This window comes from Canis lupus, chromosome 6 (genome assembly GCF_011100685.1).
Source record: "Canis lupus familiaris isolate Mischka breed German Shepherd chromosome 6, alternate assembly UU_Cfam_GSD_1.0, whole genome shotgun sequence".
In the NCBI taxonomy this organism is placed as follows: Eukaryota; Metazoa; Chordata; class Mammalia; order Carnivora; family Canidae; genus Canis; species Canis lupus.
In genome coordinates this window covers 69,692,276-69,711,585 of record NC_049227.1, presented here as the reverse complement: position 1 = coordinate 69,711,585, position 19,310 = coordinate 69,692,276, and the positions used below count along the sequence as shown (strand labels likewise).

Genomic DNA, 19,310 nt, shown 5'->3' with positions numbered 1-19,310 from the left:
TCTAAAGCAGGATAAAAATGCAGTAATGCTGATAAACAAAACTAAGGTTCAAAAGCAGACAAAATTATTCTATGGTACTAGACATCAGAACAGTGGTTTCCCATGGGATGGGGGGTAATGTTAATGGCAACAGGACACAAGAACAGTTTCTGAGATTTTGATACTTTTCTCCTTCTTAGTAATGATTACACAGGTATATTTACATCGCAAAATTCACTGAATTGTACACTTATGAGAACTTCCTGTATTATACTGTAATCATATTTGCTTTTTTTTTAAAGCAGGGAGCAATTAAGGGACATTTCTCCCTCAGAAAATGAAACATTAGTGTAAAAACAAACACTTAAAAATTTATATTTAGTGTAGACAGCTCAAATTAAGAATTACAGGTTTGGTGTGAGTACAGTTAAGATATAGAAGTATTGCAAAGTTCCTCAAGGGCTATCAGTAGATATATCTCACAAACACACACACCTTTCTCAGGAGAAAAAAATCTTGGCACCGCCCTCTATAAAACTGCCAAGCTAACAAATTAAAAAAAAGGACTATTTCACCTTATTTCTGAAACACAATAGATCTGCTTTCTAATGGGGACATGTATAAGAACTGCAGGATGTTTTCCTTAAGCTTTTGATCAATTTTAAAAAAGAAAAAAACTAGTAAGAAAGGCATAAATAACTGCCAGAATACAATTAGCAATTATGATCTCCTGGACCACTTCATGCCATTTTCCAAGATCAACTCATCCCTCAGGAAGTAAGCAGAATTCCAGTAGTGATAAAAGGTATAAATTTTGTTCCAATCCTTTAAATCTCATTCTAATCCAAGGTAGAAAGAAATCCATCCCATCAAGCTCTTCACCTGCAATTCTCTTTATGTGATCCCCAAGCACAGACACACATTTTTTTCAAATATTTATTATGATTTCACAGTCACAAAGTTAATCTGGTTTTTCTTCCTAGCATTAATGTAATCATACACATCTGTAAACAACAGAACATGTTAGTCATTATTTAGCAAATACCTCTGGGACTTTCACAGTTTTAAACTGTAAATAAGTAAAAATACGGTTTTTTAAAAATTATTTTAAGATCTTCAATAATTATTTCGCAAAGAAGAAAAACACTCCCATAAACAATACCAACTTCTGATATTAAAAATGCTCTTGGCATGGATGGCCTCACTAATGCTCACCTGGAATTCCTTCAATTATTCATCATTAAATGTCAGTACATGCACGACGCTACTGTTCTTAACAGCTGAAGAAAGATATTGTGATTCTGTAAGTAGAGTCTTAGCACTGCCAATCAGCACTTCTTCATTAAATAGATTAGAGAGATATGATGTTAAACTATACATCACTATTTAATAAACGAAACACCATCCTAACCTGTTGATCCTGGCAGTTTGTTTCTAATAACACAAAAATCTACTGAAGTAGTTTTTCTCTTTAAGTAGCCTCTAATACTGTACTCTATTTTGTCCACTCAGGAAAGGAGAGGGGGACCTGGCTGGCTCAGTCTAAGGAGCATGCAACTCTTGATGTCAGGGTTGAGAGTTCAAGCCCCACACTGGATGTGGAGATTGCTTAAAAATAAAATCTTGAAAAAAAAGAAAGGAGAAATTACTTCATTTAATCCTACTAAATTCTGTGGTATGGGAAAAGAATTTAGAATTTTGGCTGACAAGAAAACAAATTATAAAACAGTGTTTTGTACAGAATGAGCTTTATTATCCTCAATTTGTAGTGTTCTTAAAAATCAATACCAAAACAAGTATCACAATAAAAAGACACCAGGTCAAAAGACAGATGTGCTGCAGGGAATAATCGAAAAAAAACAATACTAATATTATTTTAAAGATTGTAATAAAAATAAAGTAAAAAGTATTTAAAATATAAAAATGAAACACAAAACAATGAGAAAATAAAAGATTACTTAACATAGTTGAGACAATTACCAATTTGGAGGAAAACATTCATATTCTCACTTCACACCAATACCAGATGAGGTAAACAGTTAAATTTATTTAGGTCTAATTTAGAAAAACTAAAGGAGACAGTATTAAATCAGTATTGTTTATTCATTACATTTCCAGAGGAGGAATTTCAGAAGTTCAATAGAACAAAATTAGGTCAAAAGATTTGATTACATTAATTTCAAAATTGTTTATCTAAATTCACAAACAAAATACATCTATTAAACATAATGTTTCACCTCAGGAGTAATCTAAAAAAAAGAAGTGGCATAAGTTATACCCTATGAAGTTTTTATAAATAATACTTACTAAAGAGATATAGAGCAACAGCCACTTCAACATGAACATAAATTGATCCTTTTGGTAAATAGTGTGACAAATATGTTCTAAAAGCCTTTAAAAACACACCTAAGAATTTGTGGTGTTGGCAATATATGAGAAGATAATACTATATGCAAGATAATATCTTATGTATAAAAACATTCTTCATGCTGTTATTTATATATGCAAAAAACTAGCAAGGGGAATGATATATCTACACATAAGCATCACACAACCATTTGTTATTTTGGTTATGAAGACTTATTGTGAGAATGGAAAAATGTTACCTTAGGTTAGAAAGTAGAACATGGTATTAAATGTTTTATTTGCAAGTATATAAAAGGTGTATCTTTTAAATAATGTAAGAAATATATCAAAATGTTAATATGGTTATAGTAATTCCTAGATTTAAAATCCTCAAGCCAGCCGTTAAAGTCATTAAAACACACACAACATAGTTTATACTTAAATCAAATACTATCTACCATTACTCTACCAGGAATAGAGAAAATGGCTTAAATTAACATATTAAAAGACAAAAAGCAAGCAAAGCAATAAAGAAAATTCACTACAATATGAAACATTTCTCACCTCAGGACACTCATCAGTGCTAAAGATGGAGACTCATTATGGAATTACACAAACAGGTCATTGACTAATTCTAACGATTTGCTTGAAAATTCCTTTATTAATAAAGGTGCTAGTCTTTACACAACTGCTTATCACTGGTATCAAATATTAAATATAACAGAGCCTTATTTGGGAGGTAATCCCTTGAATAATAAATAAGGAAATTGAGAAAAGCAATAAAATTAAACAAAGGAAATGCCATACACAATAGCATCATTTTTATTTGGTATTACGAGATGAGTTCTGTAAGTCAATTTTCCAGAAAACTGAAAAGCATTAATTTACAAAGCTTTGAAAACATTTACTCATAGCAATCTTTTAAAAAGACAGCAATCTTTTAAAAAGACACCAATTCCTTACTTCCTTAAACACAGTACATAGAATAAAAGTCTATTTGTGATTAAGGTCATCGTGAAACACACCGTGTACCATACTGCTCTGCAATATTGTGATTCCCTCAGAAGTTAATAATAGGACTGTATGTCTCTATGCAATGGCCTTAAAACACAATTCTTCTATAGTTCCATCTATTTTTAAAAAGCTTTTCTTCCTTTCCCCTTGAAATAAAAATGACACTTCAGCCGTCAGTGTGCCTAACTTCAATGGCCAATCCTGTGGATTATCATCTGTGAGCTAAAAAAATCAGATAACTAACCCTGTTGGCGCTGCAAAATGCATTTACTCCACTTAGGAGTTTCTGAAGAAAGAGCATAGGCTTATGGTACTTGATTACAGTTATTGTGAAGGCTCAGATTTCCTGCTGTTTCAAATGGCTGAGATCATTTACACTCAAAAAATATCCGTTGAATTACCGAATATAACTTATAATGGAGTTCCTAATAATATTATAAATAATAGTAACTGAATAGTGTGATAATCTCCTCAGGGAAAGTTACTGAACTCAATTGTCTCTGACAAGACAAAAATTACCTACCTAAATGAGAACAGCTGAAAAGAAAAAAAAACAAAGAGGTGAGAAAGACAAGTTAAAATAGCAAAGTCTATACTTCTACGGTGTTAGAAGTCAACACTTACAGGCTGTAGGAAATACTGATCAGTGTTTTTAAAGTATAATTACAGTGGTTATCAGAGTATTAGCTACAGAAATTTGTACCACAATGTATACCACATTTATATTAAATACTACTTTAAAAATCAAAAAGTCTTCCAGCAAATATTCCTTGCAGTTAAATAGACTGAATTTTCACATGAAATTAGATCTTTTTAAAACGCACCTGCAACATATTTTCACTGATATTTTAAGTCAAGTAATTTCCTGTAATCTCTCTTGGACACTGATTCAAAAGGTGAGAAACAAAATTTATATTCTTGATATCACTAACATGTAACATAAGTATCACACCATATACTTTACAAAATTATAGGACTGGAAATTAGCTTTGTGTCAGATCCCAAGAAAAAATCCAAGTGAGAACAGATCAGTACTGTAATTATCACTGTTATTTTCCTCTGATCACTGAAGTTCATCGGCTCTCACAGATCACTTTTTTTTTAATTTTTTATTTATTTATGATAGTCACAGAGAGAGAGAGAGAGAGAGAGAGAGAAGCAGGCTCCATGCATCGGGAGCCTGACGTGGGATTCGATCCTGGATCTCCAGGATCGCGCCCTGGGCCAAAGGCAGAAGCTAAACCGCTGCGCCACCCAGGGATCCCCTCACAGATCACTTTTACGACAGTTAATAATTGAGAAAAGGGAAAATAAAATTTCTTGGTTATTTAAGTTCTACTCAAGCAAATTCAAATCATGTTAAGATACATGCCTCTTCTTAGATTTTTCTCAGTACATTTCCATCCAGCACCTCAAGATAAGTACCAATCTCTAAAAAACTGGTAATCCCCAAAATCCACTACCAAAAACAGACTATAAAACAAAGGTGCAAGAAACTATCACAGGGATCAGATGCACATGGAAACTACCTAAGGCCTAACTACCAAGTAAAACTTGGTAGATACCTTTGCAAAGGCCATTATAGAACTGTGACCTTTGAGTCCATTGTCATTTTCACAATTTCCAACTTCTAAAATTAATAAAATGTCCTCAACATTACTTAACAAGAGAGCATTACCTAAAGAAGTCACAAAATTTCAATTAAATTCAGCTGCTGACTTTTTATGACAAGTGATATTAACCAATTGCTGAGATTAACTAAAAACCTTTTAAAAAGCTTTTTAAGAGGAAAAAATTGCCTGAAATTACAGATTCCAAATCCTGGTCAACTCAGTTGGCCCTCCAACCATCATGAACCTGTCTAGACCTGGCTCTGTCAAACTTCCACCATCCTGTCTTTTCTGTGCAACCTCTCCAATTCCATCTCCATATCCAACTACAAAGCCCCATGTCTCCTCCTCTTTCCCACATCACACCCTTCTCAACACTCACTTTCATTTCTCAACTTTCCTACTTGAACTGTTACAGCAGAAAACCACACTGTCCAAGAAGAGTGGAGTCACTCTGATGGGACTGATAAATAATACTGCTGGTAAGTTTTGGGGAAAAAAAATACAAAAAACAATCACAAAGTGCTGCTTAGCAACTTCCGAGGGTATGTACGTTTGTTTGTATTAACTACTGATCTACCTAGCACTCTCCTTCTGAGCTCATTACATTGCAGTCAGAACAATTCTGATAACTTTCAAAACTTCTGAAAAACTCCTACACACATATTTGGGTGAGAACTCAGGATATGTAATTATCGCAAAACATAAGCATCAATACAAGGAAGCTCAAATATATAACACAGGATACTAAACATAAAAATATAAAGCTCAACCGATAACATATTTCTTTTTAAATCCTATTTTACATGGATTTCATTTTGGTGCAAAATCACCAGCACACTGAATCTCTAAGACGGAAATAATGCTATCCCTCAAGATATTTTAACAAAACCGAACCACCAAAAAAAAAAAAAAAAAAGTGGGCAAATTTTTTTAAAACCAAATATGAAAAAAATAATAAGTTAAATAAATAAAAGCAAATATGCAGATATTTGTCAAGACAATACGCATATTATCACTAAATGAAAATTTAGCTGGGTAGAAAATTTTGGTTACTAATGTTGTGACAGCATTACTTAAAACACCACTCCGTTTCTTCGTCTTCCTTAAAAAAAAAAAACAAAAAAAAAAACAAAAAAAAAAAACCCACAAAACACATGGAATAATACACAGCTATTGCTAAGAATGGTCACAGAGATTTAAGACGGAGTAAGGCAACTTGGCAGATGACAGGGAGCTTTTTATTCTGAATATACACTTCTCTGTGGTAGTGTGAAGACAAATAAACACTTCTGTAGTTGGAGAGAAATTAATGAGTGGACGACCCAATTATCTGATGCCTTTTGTGATTAACTCCACACTACAAACGCTGAATAAATCCCCAGACTGCTCAAGAATACGGGGGGGGGGAGGGGGGTACACTGTACATTCATTTGTTAAGATACTGAAGGTTGGAGAAAAATTAATTTTATGTCAAACTCATTTAAAGGAAAAACCAAGAGCAAACTTTCGGTGAAGTTTACGAAGAGAAGCTTGGTTCCCACCAAAATTTCGGCTTGAGACATTCCACGATCACCCTAAACCCCGCGACCCCAAGCCCCCGGCCTCTGGGCATCAAAGATGGCAACCCCCTAACCGGGGCCGCGACCGGGACCCGATCGATGAGGATCAGGAGTCAGCAGCCACGCGCAGAAAGAGGAGAAAAGAACGGTGTCAGTTCTGACGTCAGGGGCTGTCAGAGGCAGCAGGGCTCCTTCCAAATACTGTCAAAAGTGACCGTAAATACAGAGGAAGAGTCAAGAGAAAGTTCTCGGGGATCAAGGAAGCGGGAGCGAACGATGCCCGGAGAGCGGGGGAGGAAAAAACCAAACAAACAAACAAACAACAACAAAAAAAACCAGAAGGCAAAGCTGCTGAGTTTTCGAGCGTCGGGGAAGGGCCCGCGGAGAAAGGCGCTGCGGCGGCAGCAAGCGACAGAACGGCTAACAGGTCTGGAATTCTTTGCAAAAAATGGCAACAAGAGGGGAAAAACTGACATGAACGTTTCAAAGTGGGAGCCGCGGGATCCCAGGGAGTCGTCCCGACCGCGCGACGACGGCCCCGGGCTTCCCGGGAGCGGGACGGAGGCGGAACCACCACCGCGCGCGGCGGGGGGCGGGGGGGCCGGGGGGGCCGGGGGGGCCGGGGCTGGGGGCGCAGACGCTTCGGCAGGTGGCGGAGCGCCCGCAGGGGGATGGGGAGGACGGCGCTGCCCCCACCGGGGCCCCGGTCCTCCCTTCAGGACTCAGGGGGGCTGACCTAGCGCGTCTCCCGGCACCAAGAGGCACTCGCCCCCGGCCCCTCCCTGACAACTTGCCTTGCAGAAAGAGTTGCGGGTCCCAGGCCCCCGGAACCCAGGGCTTCGCCATCCAGGACAACTGCTCTGCCAACGAGGTCCCGCGAGAATCGACAGATCTCGCGATACAAACCCACTAGCCTCTCGCGAGTTCCCTCTAGAACCAACATGGCGGGACGAGGAAATCGGCATTTCGGAACCTGGAAAAGGGCTTCGTCAGCGGACTGGAGAACGTGTAGAACAGGGCAAATGCCAGAAAGCCTTTTCCGCCTTTTGTGTGTCCTCCTTACACCCCAGAGCAGAGGAGGAGAGCGGTAGCGGAGCCCTAACGCCTCCACTGACTACGGTTGGGCCACACAGACACGACCACACGCCGCCGCCTCGACCTGCCTCCCGGCCGGTCACGTGCACGCGGCCCCCGGCGTGCGCGTCACGTGGGCCGCCGCTGGCCGAGCGCGCGCCGGTCGTCCTCCCGAGAGCCCTCCCCGCCCCCCTATCGCCCGCGCACACGTGCGCGCGCACCCCCGCCCCACGTGGGGGCTTTGCCGCCGCCGCCGCCGCCGCCGCCGCCGCCGCCAGCCCACCCCCTCCCGGCGCTCGGCGGCCGATCCGGGTCCCGGAGCCGAGGGCGCCCGGGGCTCCGTCCTCCTGCGCCCTCCCTTCCCCGCGTCCGCCCCCCCCGCCCCGCCCCGCGCCGCCGCCGCCGCCGCCGCCGCCACGTGCCCCGAGCGCCTGCTCACCTTCCGCGCGGGGCCGGGCGCCGCGGGCCGCTCGCAGAGGCGCCGCCGCCGCCGCCACGGCCGTCGCTCGGGGGCCGCCGCAGGAAGCTCGGCCGCGGCGCCGCGGCGCTTCCAGGTGGGTCCCCGCCTCCCGCTCCTGCCACTTCCCGCAGCCGCGGCGGCTCCTTCCGGTCCCCTCCTCTCTCCGCGCTGGGGCCGGCGGGCGGCGAAGGCGGGCGGGCGCGCTCACTGCACCGCCTGCTGGCGGCCGCGGCCCGTGCAGCGCGCGGCGGGGGCGGCGGGGGCGGCGGGGGCGGCGGCGCCGGGGCCGGGGGGGCGGGGGCGCACACGCCCGCAGGTGCGCGGGGCCGGCCGCTGCCCCGCGCCGGCCCCCGCCCTGTCCTTGCGGCTGCTCCCGCGGCGCCCGGGCTCGTCCGTCCACGCGCGCTGCTGCGTCTGCCCGAGGGCTCCTGCGGCTCCGAGTCGCCGCTGCTCGGGCCGGACCGGAGGGCGCGGGGCTGCGGCTCCGCGGACACCGTGCCCGGGAGGGCGCGCTCGCAGCCCCGCCCTCCCCGGCTCCCGCGGCCGTGGCCCCCGGGCTGGCCCTGGCGGTGCCCCCCCCCCGCCCGCCCGCCCGCCCCGCCGCCAGGAACGGGGGCTCCGTCCACGCGGGGACTCCGTGGCTCCTGCTCGTTGCTGCGGCCCCGGGCCCGTGTCAGGCACCCAGCGGGGCGGCCCGAGGGGTCCAGTGTCTACCGCAGGCCGGCGGCGGCCCCGGGGACCCGGGATGCGGGATCGAGCCCCGCGTCGGCCCTCGGCCTGGGTCTCTGCCTCTCTCGCTGCATGTGGGTCTCTCAAGAATCAATGAATAAGGGACCCCTGGGTGGCGCAGCGGGTTGGCGCCTGCCTTTGGCCCAGGGCGCGATCCTGGAGACCCGGGATCGAACCCACGTCGGGCTCCCGGTGCATGGAGCCTGCTTCTCCCTCTGCCTCTCTCTCTCTCTCTCTCTCTCTGTGACTATCATAAATAAATAAAAAATTTTAAAAATGTTTAAAAGAAAAGAATAAATAAATAAAATATTCGATGAAATAAAATAAAACAGGCCGGCAGGGGCTTGTGGCTGGCCCGAGTCGGAAGAGCAGGCAACTCTTGGTACTGCGGTTGAGGTGGAGTATAAGCCCGGGTTAGCGTATAGACGTGACTTGGATAAATAAACTTTTAAAAATTAAATTAGTAATAAAACACGTTCAACGGGGCAGCCCGGGTGGCGCAGCGGTTTAGCGCCGCCTTCAGCCCAGGGCGTGATCCCTGGGGTCCCGGGATCGAGTCCCCCATCGGGCTCCCTGCGTGGAGCCTGCTGCTCCCTCTGCCTGTCTCTGCCGCTCTCTCTCTCTCTCTCTCTCTCTCTCTCTCTCTCTCTCTGTGTGTGTCTCTCGTGAATAAATAAAAAGTCTTTTTCAAAAAAAGCAAACATGTCAACAAACTATTAGGCATGCTGGAGAATTAAAGCCCAATAAACACTGATGGACATAGGTACCTCCTTTGGGTTGGCGGTTACACCGACAGTCTCCCCATTTATGAGCGGTGGAAAAGGTGCGCTAGATCTCCTTCCCTGCCCAAAATTAGAAAATTATCTAGAATTATCTAGAAAATTATCTTCCAAAAGTACAGAATCCACTGATAGAAGGCATCTCAACTGGAGCTCTTCTGCCTATGTCAAGTACTGCTCCACTGCTTTTGTTTCCTTGTCTTTGGATTATTTGTTTATTTATTTTTGGCAAGTGGATATATGTGTGCCTCCTTTTCTTTTTCATGTTAAGTTATTAAATGTTTGCATTGACTTTTTGTTTTAGTTGAGAGTTCAACTCAAAATAACATCTGCTTCTAGACAAAAAGTGACAGGTATATTGTTGTGTTGATATTAACACATCAACAAGCCTTCACTGATGGGCTCCAGGCCCTGTTCTAGGACTAGAGTCACAGAAATAAATAAGGTTTCCCTATCTTGCTCTTACAAGACACTTACAGAGCCACGTTCTATGTGTAATAACCCCAACAGTCCTCTCTTCTGGAGTCCTATGTGGCAGGCAATATGCTATGTACTTTTTACCACTTCTGTTTTAAATCTTCCAACAATCCTGAGATGGTGTTAATGTTGGGCACGAAAAGGTACTTGCCAGATAACCTTCAGAAATGAAGGACTTACCATCCCAGCAGCCAGGAGTGTTGCCCACAGACAGCCATGAGCTGTCAGCCTCCTGGTGGTGTTCAGTGTCACACCTTTTCCTGAGGAGGCTACATCCAACGACTGATCAGTGTAAGGCCACTCGTGGTATCAGGATTGTCGGGAGGACTAGCCCTCTCACCTCAACTTGGGACACTTCTGGTGCATCATCCTAGCTACAGAACAACTTGCATCAGCTGATGCATCCCATTAAGACTACATTGCAGCCTGACTTCTTCCTCTGCCCTGTTCTTCCCTAACCTCATAAATGATGATCCTAAGAGTATTTCCTAATTAATCTGCACACTATTCATGCAAGTGCTTCCTGGAGAACCCAACCTGTGACTTTCTTCACATTTTCCTGATGAGAAAATAGGCTTAGAGAGGTTATGTAATTTGCCCAAATTTGAACTGCAGGGGTTCTATGTAAAGATATAAATATTGTGGGAACAGAGGAGGTTTGGGAAAGGCTTTTTACAAGGGTTGGCATTCGAGTTACAGCATGAGTTTGCAAAGCAGAGAAAAAAGACTTGTCAACTGAGGGAACTGTGTGAATGAGATTGCAAAGGGATGTGAGAGGGAAACTACAAGTAGCCCCAAGAGCCTGGGTTTTGGGGTCTTTGGAACACGCACTGAAGAGGTAAGGGGGAAAGACCACTTCATTGTGGCCTTTAAGGGCACTGCCTCAAAACATGCTTAGAAAACCATTGATGTAGTTCATTCTTTTTCTTTTCTTTTTTAATAAACATGCTAGGAGCCATACAAGGTGCCGGAGAAACAGTACTAAACAAAGCAAGCATAGACTCTACTCTTACAGATCCTATAGTCTAGGGAGAGAGGTTGACATTCGAGAAATAATCACACAACTACTGTACATAAGTTCAAACTGGTAAGCAGCATGAATGAAAAGTACAGGTCACTATGAGAATATGTCCATATACCCCAAAGTACATGTTCTAAGGTCTTTAGGTAGAAGAAAAAGGGAGGACTTCCTGAGGAAGTAACATTTAGGCTGAATGAGACCTAAAGTAAGAATGTGCATTAGGAATTAGGCAGACAGAGGGTAGGAAAAACAGTACACAGAGGAGAGATGATGCAAAGGCCCTTATGAAAATGGAACTTACCACTACTTGTTTACTACCAATACTACTACTACCACCAAATATAAGCTGCTTTTTCTACGGATATATATATGAAGTCTGATATGAAATAATGTATCCTAATTGCTTTCGTTAGATCGTGTTTTCCATGTCATATTGTTCAGATACCCCAAGAGATGATTATGTAATTTATTTAACCATTTTTCTCTTTGGGGGTATTCAAGCTATCCTACTTTTATGCTATCATAAATGACTGGTTTGATGAATGCCCTTATATTCAAATATGTATCTAGATATTTGGGGGGCTAAATCTCCCAAGATTTGGGTAGCTGATTGAATGTGTTGGTATGTTAAAAAGCAAGCCTAGGATTCCTGGGTTGTGTGACTAGGGAGATGGCAACGTCATTGAGGCCCATAGGAAATACTATGAAGTAGGAGCAGGTTTAGGGGAGGAAATGATGTCTGCCATTAGGGACAATGGAATGCTGAATTTGGAGTAGCTCATACAGCCAAATGAAGGCCCAGGAGTCAGCAGAATTTATGTGTCCGGGATGCAAGCCATAGGTCAGAACTGGAAGTATAGATTTGTGAGACTTTAACCTACAAATAGTAACTGGAACCTTGGTTTAGATGAGGTTATCCAGGGAGAGCACAAAGAGTGAGAAGAATCGAAAATGTAGAACAAAATCTAGAGAAATTCAAGTATTCGGAAGCACTGAAAAAAAAAAAAAAGAGACAACTATAGAAGAGAAACAAGGGATCAGAACAGTTAAAGAAAAACTGGGATAGAATGGTCCCCCCCCAAACCGGGGAGGAGGTAATTTGAAAAAGAGTCGTCAACATTAATTTATTAGAGAAATTTACCAACCACCTATTTTGTGCCACACACTGGTAAGCACTGGGAGTGCACAAGACAAATCCTTTTGATGCTTACTGTCTATTGGGGAAGATGTTGTACACCACCCAAAAGACCAATATATTTGGCATATTTTTAAAAATAATACCTTATTTCTAAAAAGACTTATGTGGCTTACAAAAAAACTAATGCAATAAGCAAAATAAAATTTAAAACAATTAAAATGGAAAAATTTGGGCAACGAGAAAACAGAAGAATAATGCACAAAAATACATATTCTAGGGTCTTGAACACTTGCTTTAATTCTGGTAGACGTTATAACAAGGAAAAACAAGATCAATTATGATAGTCTCAGTATCCCTAGGATAATAAACCTATTGCTCAGGAGTACTATTCCCAGTACTAAGACCAAAGATAAATTTGTCCCACAATTTCTCAAAACAATACTGTGTCATATAGTGAACTGCATCTTCAACAGCATCTTTATAGTAAATCCAACAACTAATTTTGTGGGGCTCTTTATGACATCTCTCCACCTAGACTGAAGGCTATTCTATAAACTTGGAAGAGGTAAACAGCATAGCCCAGGATGAAACTCTTTGTTTAGCACAAGGAAAGATTTGAAAATATTTAAAAGGATGATGAATGAATTATTGAGTCTTCAGATGATCCTCCATTTATCCTCCATCAATGATACAGTCCATAGATAGTATGGGATCCCAACTAACCCCAGGAGCACCAAGTTTTTACTGGTTTCAACGTTCGTTACATCACAGATCCTGAACCACTTTCCTTCCTTTTTCTACGATTCGCTTACAGAGTGAAGATTTTGGGGAAAGTCCCTCAAAAGGAATCCAAGAATGAGAAAATCGTCATTTTGCAACTTGTAATGAAACCATGGATTGAGGTATAGTACTCATCAGTAGATAAAACTACTAGTGGAAAAATTGATCAGTAACTTTATAATGGAAGAAGTTTATAATGGAACCATCTGAACCCAGCTCAATCCTTGTAATCATTAAAAGTGAAACAACCAAATACTGTGTGGCCCGCTCCTGCTTCCTTCCCCTTGCTTTACCAAGCTGATGAAATGTATTAGATGGTTATATTGGTGTCTCCCAATAAACTGCCTCCTGGTATTCAGGCCCTCACATAGTTCTCTCCCAACAGAGATAGCAGAAATGACACTGGAATGTCAGTTCCAGTCCTAACCTTTTAGAAGCCTGCAGCATTTTCTTTCGCCCTTTTGGAATCCACTGCCATCAAATAGTGGATCAAGGAAAGTAGGTTAAAGTCTCATCAAGGAAAATCCGGCCATCCTAGGGAGAAGCCACATGCAGAGGTCCTCAAGGACAAGGTCCTATAGAGAGGCCTTGATGGACATAAATGTTGTGGCTCAGCCGACAGTCAGCACCGAGGCCCCAGTTATGTTCGGAACCTTTGGGACCGTCCAGCAGCATATCTGCCAACTCAATGAGAGACTCCAGACAACCCACAGAGTCACGAAAAATAATATACCCTTGTTTTAAGCAAGTTTGGGGAGCTTTGTTATCCTACAAAAGATAGCCTTCAACCTGAGTAGCATCAGAACTACTGCTAGAGAACTACACGTGCTGCTATATTCATGAACAGTGCCCCCTTCATTGTCCACAGGTCCCGCAGCAGCAGTTCACATAGCGGAGAAAGAAAATTGAATGAACGTAAACCCAAAGGACCTATCTGATAAATCTACACCTAAATAGTTGCTATCCAAATTATGCCTTCATAATTTTGCCAAATGTACACACTTCAAGCATGAGTTACTGAAGTCATTATCCACTTAGCGATTAAAGCCACGTAGGGGGGTGGACTGGGATCCTGGACTTTCTGCCATTGGGGACAGGTAAAAAGCCCTGTGGACTGTGCTGTCAGCCACACTACGTGCCCCCAAAATTGGGGAGGGACATTTACTATGTACTTTGTATGTTTTAAAGCATTTTGTTTCACAACAACCAAAGAAGGCAGATAACTGCCTTGCAGAGGAGGAGACCAAGGTCAGGGAACTTGTCAAGGTTATACAGCGAGTAAGTGGCAGAGTGGTATTCAAACGTGAGCAACTTAACTACAGTAGATTGCATTAGTAGCTTTAATTGTTCGTATCTCTCTGCATCCACACCCTTTGCCAAGTGACTTTGCAGTTCCTCTCACTAAAAGTAGATTTTAGGGACGCCTGAGTGGCTCAGCGGTTGAGCATCGGCCTTGGCTCAGGGTGTGATCCCAGAGTCCCGGGATCAAGCCCCGCATCGGGCTCCCTGCGAGGAGCCTGCTTCTCTCTGCCCATGTCTCTGCCTCTCTCCCTCTCATGAATAAACAAAAATTTTTTAAAAAGTAGATTTTATTCCAGCCTCCCTTGTTTCTAGGTTGCACCATATAACTTGGTTTGGCCAATGAGATATTAGTAGGTAGGACACAGAGGCTTGAAAACAACTTGTTCCTCTGCTATGACCAAGAGAACATGCCTGGGTTAGCCTGGTGAAGGACACAAGAAACAGCCCAACAATGATTGATGGAGATAAATGTTGTGGCTCAGCCAACAGTCAGTCAAATACATTTGATCACTCAAATGAGTGAGCTCAGCCAAAGTCACAAGACCTGCCTAGCCAACTCCCAACTGACTGCAAATACATGAGTGAGCTCAGCCAAGATTACCCAAGGCCTGAGTGGCTGAACTCCACAAACTTGGAAAATAAATGTTTTTGTATACCACTGAGTTTTTGTGGTTGTTACATAGCATTATTGCAGCAAAAGTAACCAATACACTGGGCTCTGGATTAATAGCTATACTGCTCTTCCAAATTGTTGAGTTTCAGGTGACTGACATGAGCAGATATATTTGGCATGGAGTTAGAAATTTGGGACTAGAGGGTTTTGGGTCTAATTTAAATTCAATTAATTAACATATAATGTATTAGTTTCAGAGGTAGAGAGCAGTGATTCATCAGTATTATATAATACCCAGTGCTCATTACATCAAAGTGCTCTCCTTAATGTGGGACTAGAGTTTAGAAGAGATATTATTAAGTAGTGAAACAAACTTGAGAATCATTTTTACAGATGACAGCTAGGGGCACTTGGGTGGCTCAGTCAGTTAAGCATCTGCCTTCCACTCAGGTCATGATCCCAGGGTCCAGGGATCGCTTGCTTTCTCCTTCTCAAATAAATAAATAAAATCTTTAAAAAAAAAAAAAAAGTGACAGCTGAGGGGCACCGGGCTGGCTCAGTCAGTGGAGCATGTGACTTTTGATCTTGGGGTTTTAAGTTCGAGCCCCACATTGTATCTAAAGATTACTTTTAAAATAAAGTGATATCTAGAAGCAAGGGAGTGAATGAACTCCCTAAACAAGCAGATATGCAGAGGGAAAAAAATGGATAAAATAGTACCATACAAGTTTAAGGAGGGAAGTTTTGGGCAGCCCTGGTGGCTCAGCGGTTTAGCGCTGCCTTCAGCCCAGGGTGCGATCCTGGAGACCCAGGATCGATTCCCACGTCGGGCTCCCTGCATGGACCCTGCTTCTGCCTGTCTCTGCCTTTCTCTCTCATGAATAAATAAATAAAATCTTAAAAAAAAATAAAGAGGGAAGTTTCTGGTACAGCAGTCACTGAGAAACAGTAATTGGATTTTTTAAAGGTTTTATTCATTTATTCATGAGAGACACAGAGAGAGAGAGAGAGAGAGAGGCAGAGACACAGGCAAAGGGAGAAGCAGGCTCCACACAGGGAGCCCGACATGGGACTCGATCCCAGGTCTCCAGGACCAGGACCAGGCCCTGGGCTCAGTGCTAAACTGCTGAGCCACCTGGGCTGCCCAGTAATTGGATTTTCTAATTGGAAATTTACTTGTGACTTCTGAGAGAAGCACAGATTTTGGAATCAGACACATCTGAGTTTGAATTCTGACACTTAGTTTTGTGTGCTTGGGCATATGAATCTATAAATATGGTTAGCCTAGTGCCTAACATTTGCTAAGAATTCAGCATTAGTGATTAGTAGTAGTTGTGTTATTAAAATAGTCTTGAATAGCCTGAGTTTTTTTCCCCTAAAGAAATAGTTTTTTACCTAATCCCCCTCACCTGCAACCCTTCAAAATGGTAACAAGTATACTCAAACTTCTCAGAGAGGGGAATAGCTTCAAAATACAGGGAAATTGCCTCTTTCTGATCCAGTTAACCACACATAATATTCCAAAGTTTGTTCTAATAGTAATGCTGCTACCAAATATGACTAATCCTATAATCTGTTTCAAAAGAATTCATTGGGAGACATTATATAATGGTGATTAATTAATAGCGCTGGTATGAAGTTACATTGACTCTAGTTGCTATTTCTTTGCTGTGTGATTTGGGGCAAGCCACTTGGCCTAACATAAGGTTGTAATAAGGATTAAATATAAGTAAAGCACTTTAGTAGGGTGACTGAAACATCATAAATATCCAATAAATGGCAAGGAAGTATTAAAAACAAACTTTTAAAAAATAAAATAAAATAAATAAAATAAAATAAAATATAAAAATAAATAAAAAATAAAAACAAACTTTTGAATATCTCCTAATGCCAAAATTACAGTAAACGCTGGTGATTCAGAAATAGATCAGGAATATCACTCAATCCATGAAGAGGAGCATACTGTAATTGTGAGGCAGAAGAAAACTAAAAACTATATATATTTTTTAAAAATTGAAACACATCTTAATGGCTGATTAAGCTCATCATTTCATTAAACATCAAAACTTGAAATACTATGCCAAGTGACTTAGTTTGCATGCCTCTAATTAAGAAATAACAGGAAGATATTATAATATTAACAGACTTTATACCTTTCGCCCTTAATATCCATCAAATAAATTCAACATCCAAGTTATACATTTAAAATCATTTTTATTGAATTACTATTAACAACACTGTTTTAGCTGGTGGCAGCTGCCCCACACCAAAACAAACCCATTGTGAATGCTAGTGAACATCCTCAAAGTAATCCAGTTTGTTTTTTTTTTTGTACTTGGAATATAGTTAAACTTTTGACATCACATAATCAAGCAAACAGCGGTGCATACTATATTATCCAAAAAGACTTTATGCATTTCATTAAAAAAATCATTTTGCAAGTGGCTTCAGCTTTATCAACAATCTCATCAACACATTCCATACTTCATGCTCCCAAAATAAAAAGTGCCCTAAAACTAACTCTAAGTTTTTTACTGATATTAATGAATACTATCCAGGATTATAGGAATTAAAGTTTAACATTTTACAATATAAGAGGCAATAAGTTACGGATATCTGCTGACACAAATTCCACTCAAACTAAATACATCCTTGATACATTCAAAAAGACATATTGTAAATATTAATATGCTAGTTTATATGCTGCAGTGCAAAAGAAGTGACACCCTAATGTTTCCTGAGCTTTAGGAAATTAACATTTTTCTGACTACAACTCTCAATTTAAAATAGGCTCTTTATTATATGAAGCCATGTCAAAACTATACAATTAAATTAGGTTTTTGGAGAACTGAAAAGATTGGTCACAGTTATGGTGTTTTAAGGTAATGAAAAAGTTTCCAAAGCAAAAGTATTTACAAAACTACAAAGGAGATTATGGATGTGCATGTAGTATAAAGATCAAAGATAACCTACTGATTACCAAATGATCACTATTATCCCTTCTCTTTCAAAAATATTACACTGAAAGACTTTATGGTAAGTTATCTAGCATTAAATATACCAACCTGTAGTATATGACACATTTTAACACATTCTTCCATAATGCCCAGTAAGAAGGAATAAAATATTAAAAATCAAGAAAATAAACATGCTTTTAGGAATGTTTTTGCATGTGTATATGAGAGGAAATAAAAATGATTTCTCATTAGAACTCTCTACACCCCCAAAATTACAAAGACCGAGTTTCTACTTCAATTTTTTCTTCTGACTGTAGTATATCAGGGTCAACATGAACAACTGGAGGTCGAAAGATAACTTCAGGCCCTCCACCATATATAGACTGTAGAAAATTCCATGTTTCTTCAGAAATCTGACCAGAATCTGCTCCTAGAATTAAGTGCAAATAGAAAGAATAATATTTACAAACCTACATATTCATATTGCAAAACCTTCATTACATAGCCCCTGCCCCAGCATGAATCCTCCAGGGATAACCGAGAACTTTGGGAACATGTATTTCCAAACTAACAGCCCATATTGTTATAATGCAACATTATGCAACATTATAGTGTTTCTTAAGAAGTACTTTTTCCTAGCTCCTATCAACAGCTTTAAAACCTTTCCTCAGATAACAAACACTGGCAGCTTTTCGACTATTTGTCTGACTTCATGAATGAATTTTACCACTGAGCTGGGTAAAAAACTAGCAATGATGGCTAATAAAGATGTATTATTAACAGGGTCAAATGGCTTAAATATCAGTCAACTTACCTTGCCTGAGTATCACACTGCCACATTTAGTGACTGCAATTTTAGTGTTATCAATAGGACCTGGAGGATCTAAGTCAAAAGGAAAAACAAATGACTAAAATGCATACTTTTCAAAGAAATGCACCAAAGAAATGTATTTCTGTGCCTAAAATAATTGAGAGATGTAACAATATAATCAAATTGATTTTTTTTTTGTCAGATTATTATAGTCAATTTTTAACTATCTTCTGAGTGTCTTTCTTTTTGGGTCTTAGTTCCCCCCAAAACAGAACCAAGAAAGAAGGGAGAAAGGCTCTCACTACCATCCAAATTCTCACTCTTAATTATCCATTTAAAGATCACAGGTTAAGATGCACTTTTAATGCTATAAAAGAACAATTCTTTTATAATTTAAAAAAGAAATTATGTAATTGTTCATTTATTTCCAATTGTCATTAAACTGAAGACAATAAAGCATAAAATGAAATGTTAAAATACATCCCTTTTTTAAGAAAAAAAAAAAAAAACCTGCTTCCCCTTGAATACAAAAGTACAGTGCATGTTCATTATCAAAAGCTGTAAAAAAAAAAAAAAAAGCTGCAAAAAAAAAGGCATAAGAAAGAAAAATATTGTCATCCCATTACAGAAAGATAAGCAATTTCAGTATCTTTGTGGT

At 41.0% G+C, this 19,310-nt stretch overlaps 2 protein-coding genes and 1 long non-coding RNA gene across 4 annotated transcripts in view; 1 reads left to right on the top strand and 2 right to left on the bottom strand.

Moving 5' to 3' along the window:
* ZZZ3 (zinc finger ZZ-type containing 3) overlaps positions 1-7,674 on the bottom strand; it is a 102,294-nt gene extending 94,620 nt beyond the window's left edge. Inside the window, exon 1 of the mRNA XM_038541630.1 lies at positions 7,306-7,674. Within this exon, the coding sequence (XP_038397558.1) occupies positions 7,306-7,454 (149 nt within the window). The 5' untranslated portion in view covers positions 7,455-7,674. The remainder of the gene's footprint in view (positions 1-7,305) is intronic.
* Positions 7,675-8,071: 397 nt separating this feature from the next.
* On the top strand, positions 8,072-14,919 carry LOC119872371. 2 transcript variants are annotated; one of them, XR_005360471.1, is made up of 3 exons: positions 8,072-8,139; positions 13,004-13,091; positions 13,838-14,919. It is a non-coding gene; the product is annotated as an uncharacterized LOC119872371 (long non-coding RNA). The 2 variants fall into 2 exon arrangements; XR_005360470.1 differs by lacking the exon at positions 13,838-14,919 and having other exon boundaries at positions 13,004-13,222.
* A 2,162-nt stretch (positions 14,920-17,081) lies between these two features.
* Positions 17,082-19,310, bottom strand: part of USP33 (ubiquitin specific peptidase 33) — a 51,868-nt gene continuing 49,639 nt past the window's right edge. Inside the window, 2 exon segments of the mRNA XM_038541626.1 lie at positions 17,082-18,271; positions 18,656-18,724. Coding sequence (XP_038397554.1) covers positions 18,114-18,271; positions 18,656-18,724 — 227 coding nt within the window. The 3' untranslated portion in view covers positions 17,082-18,113.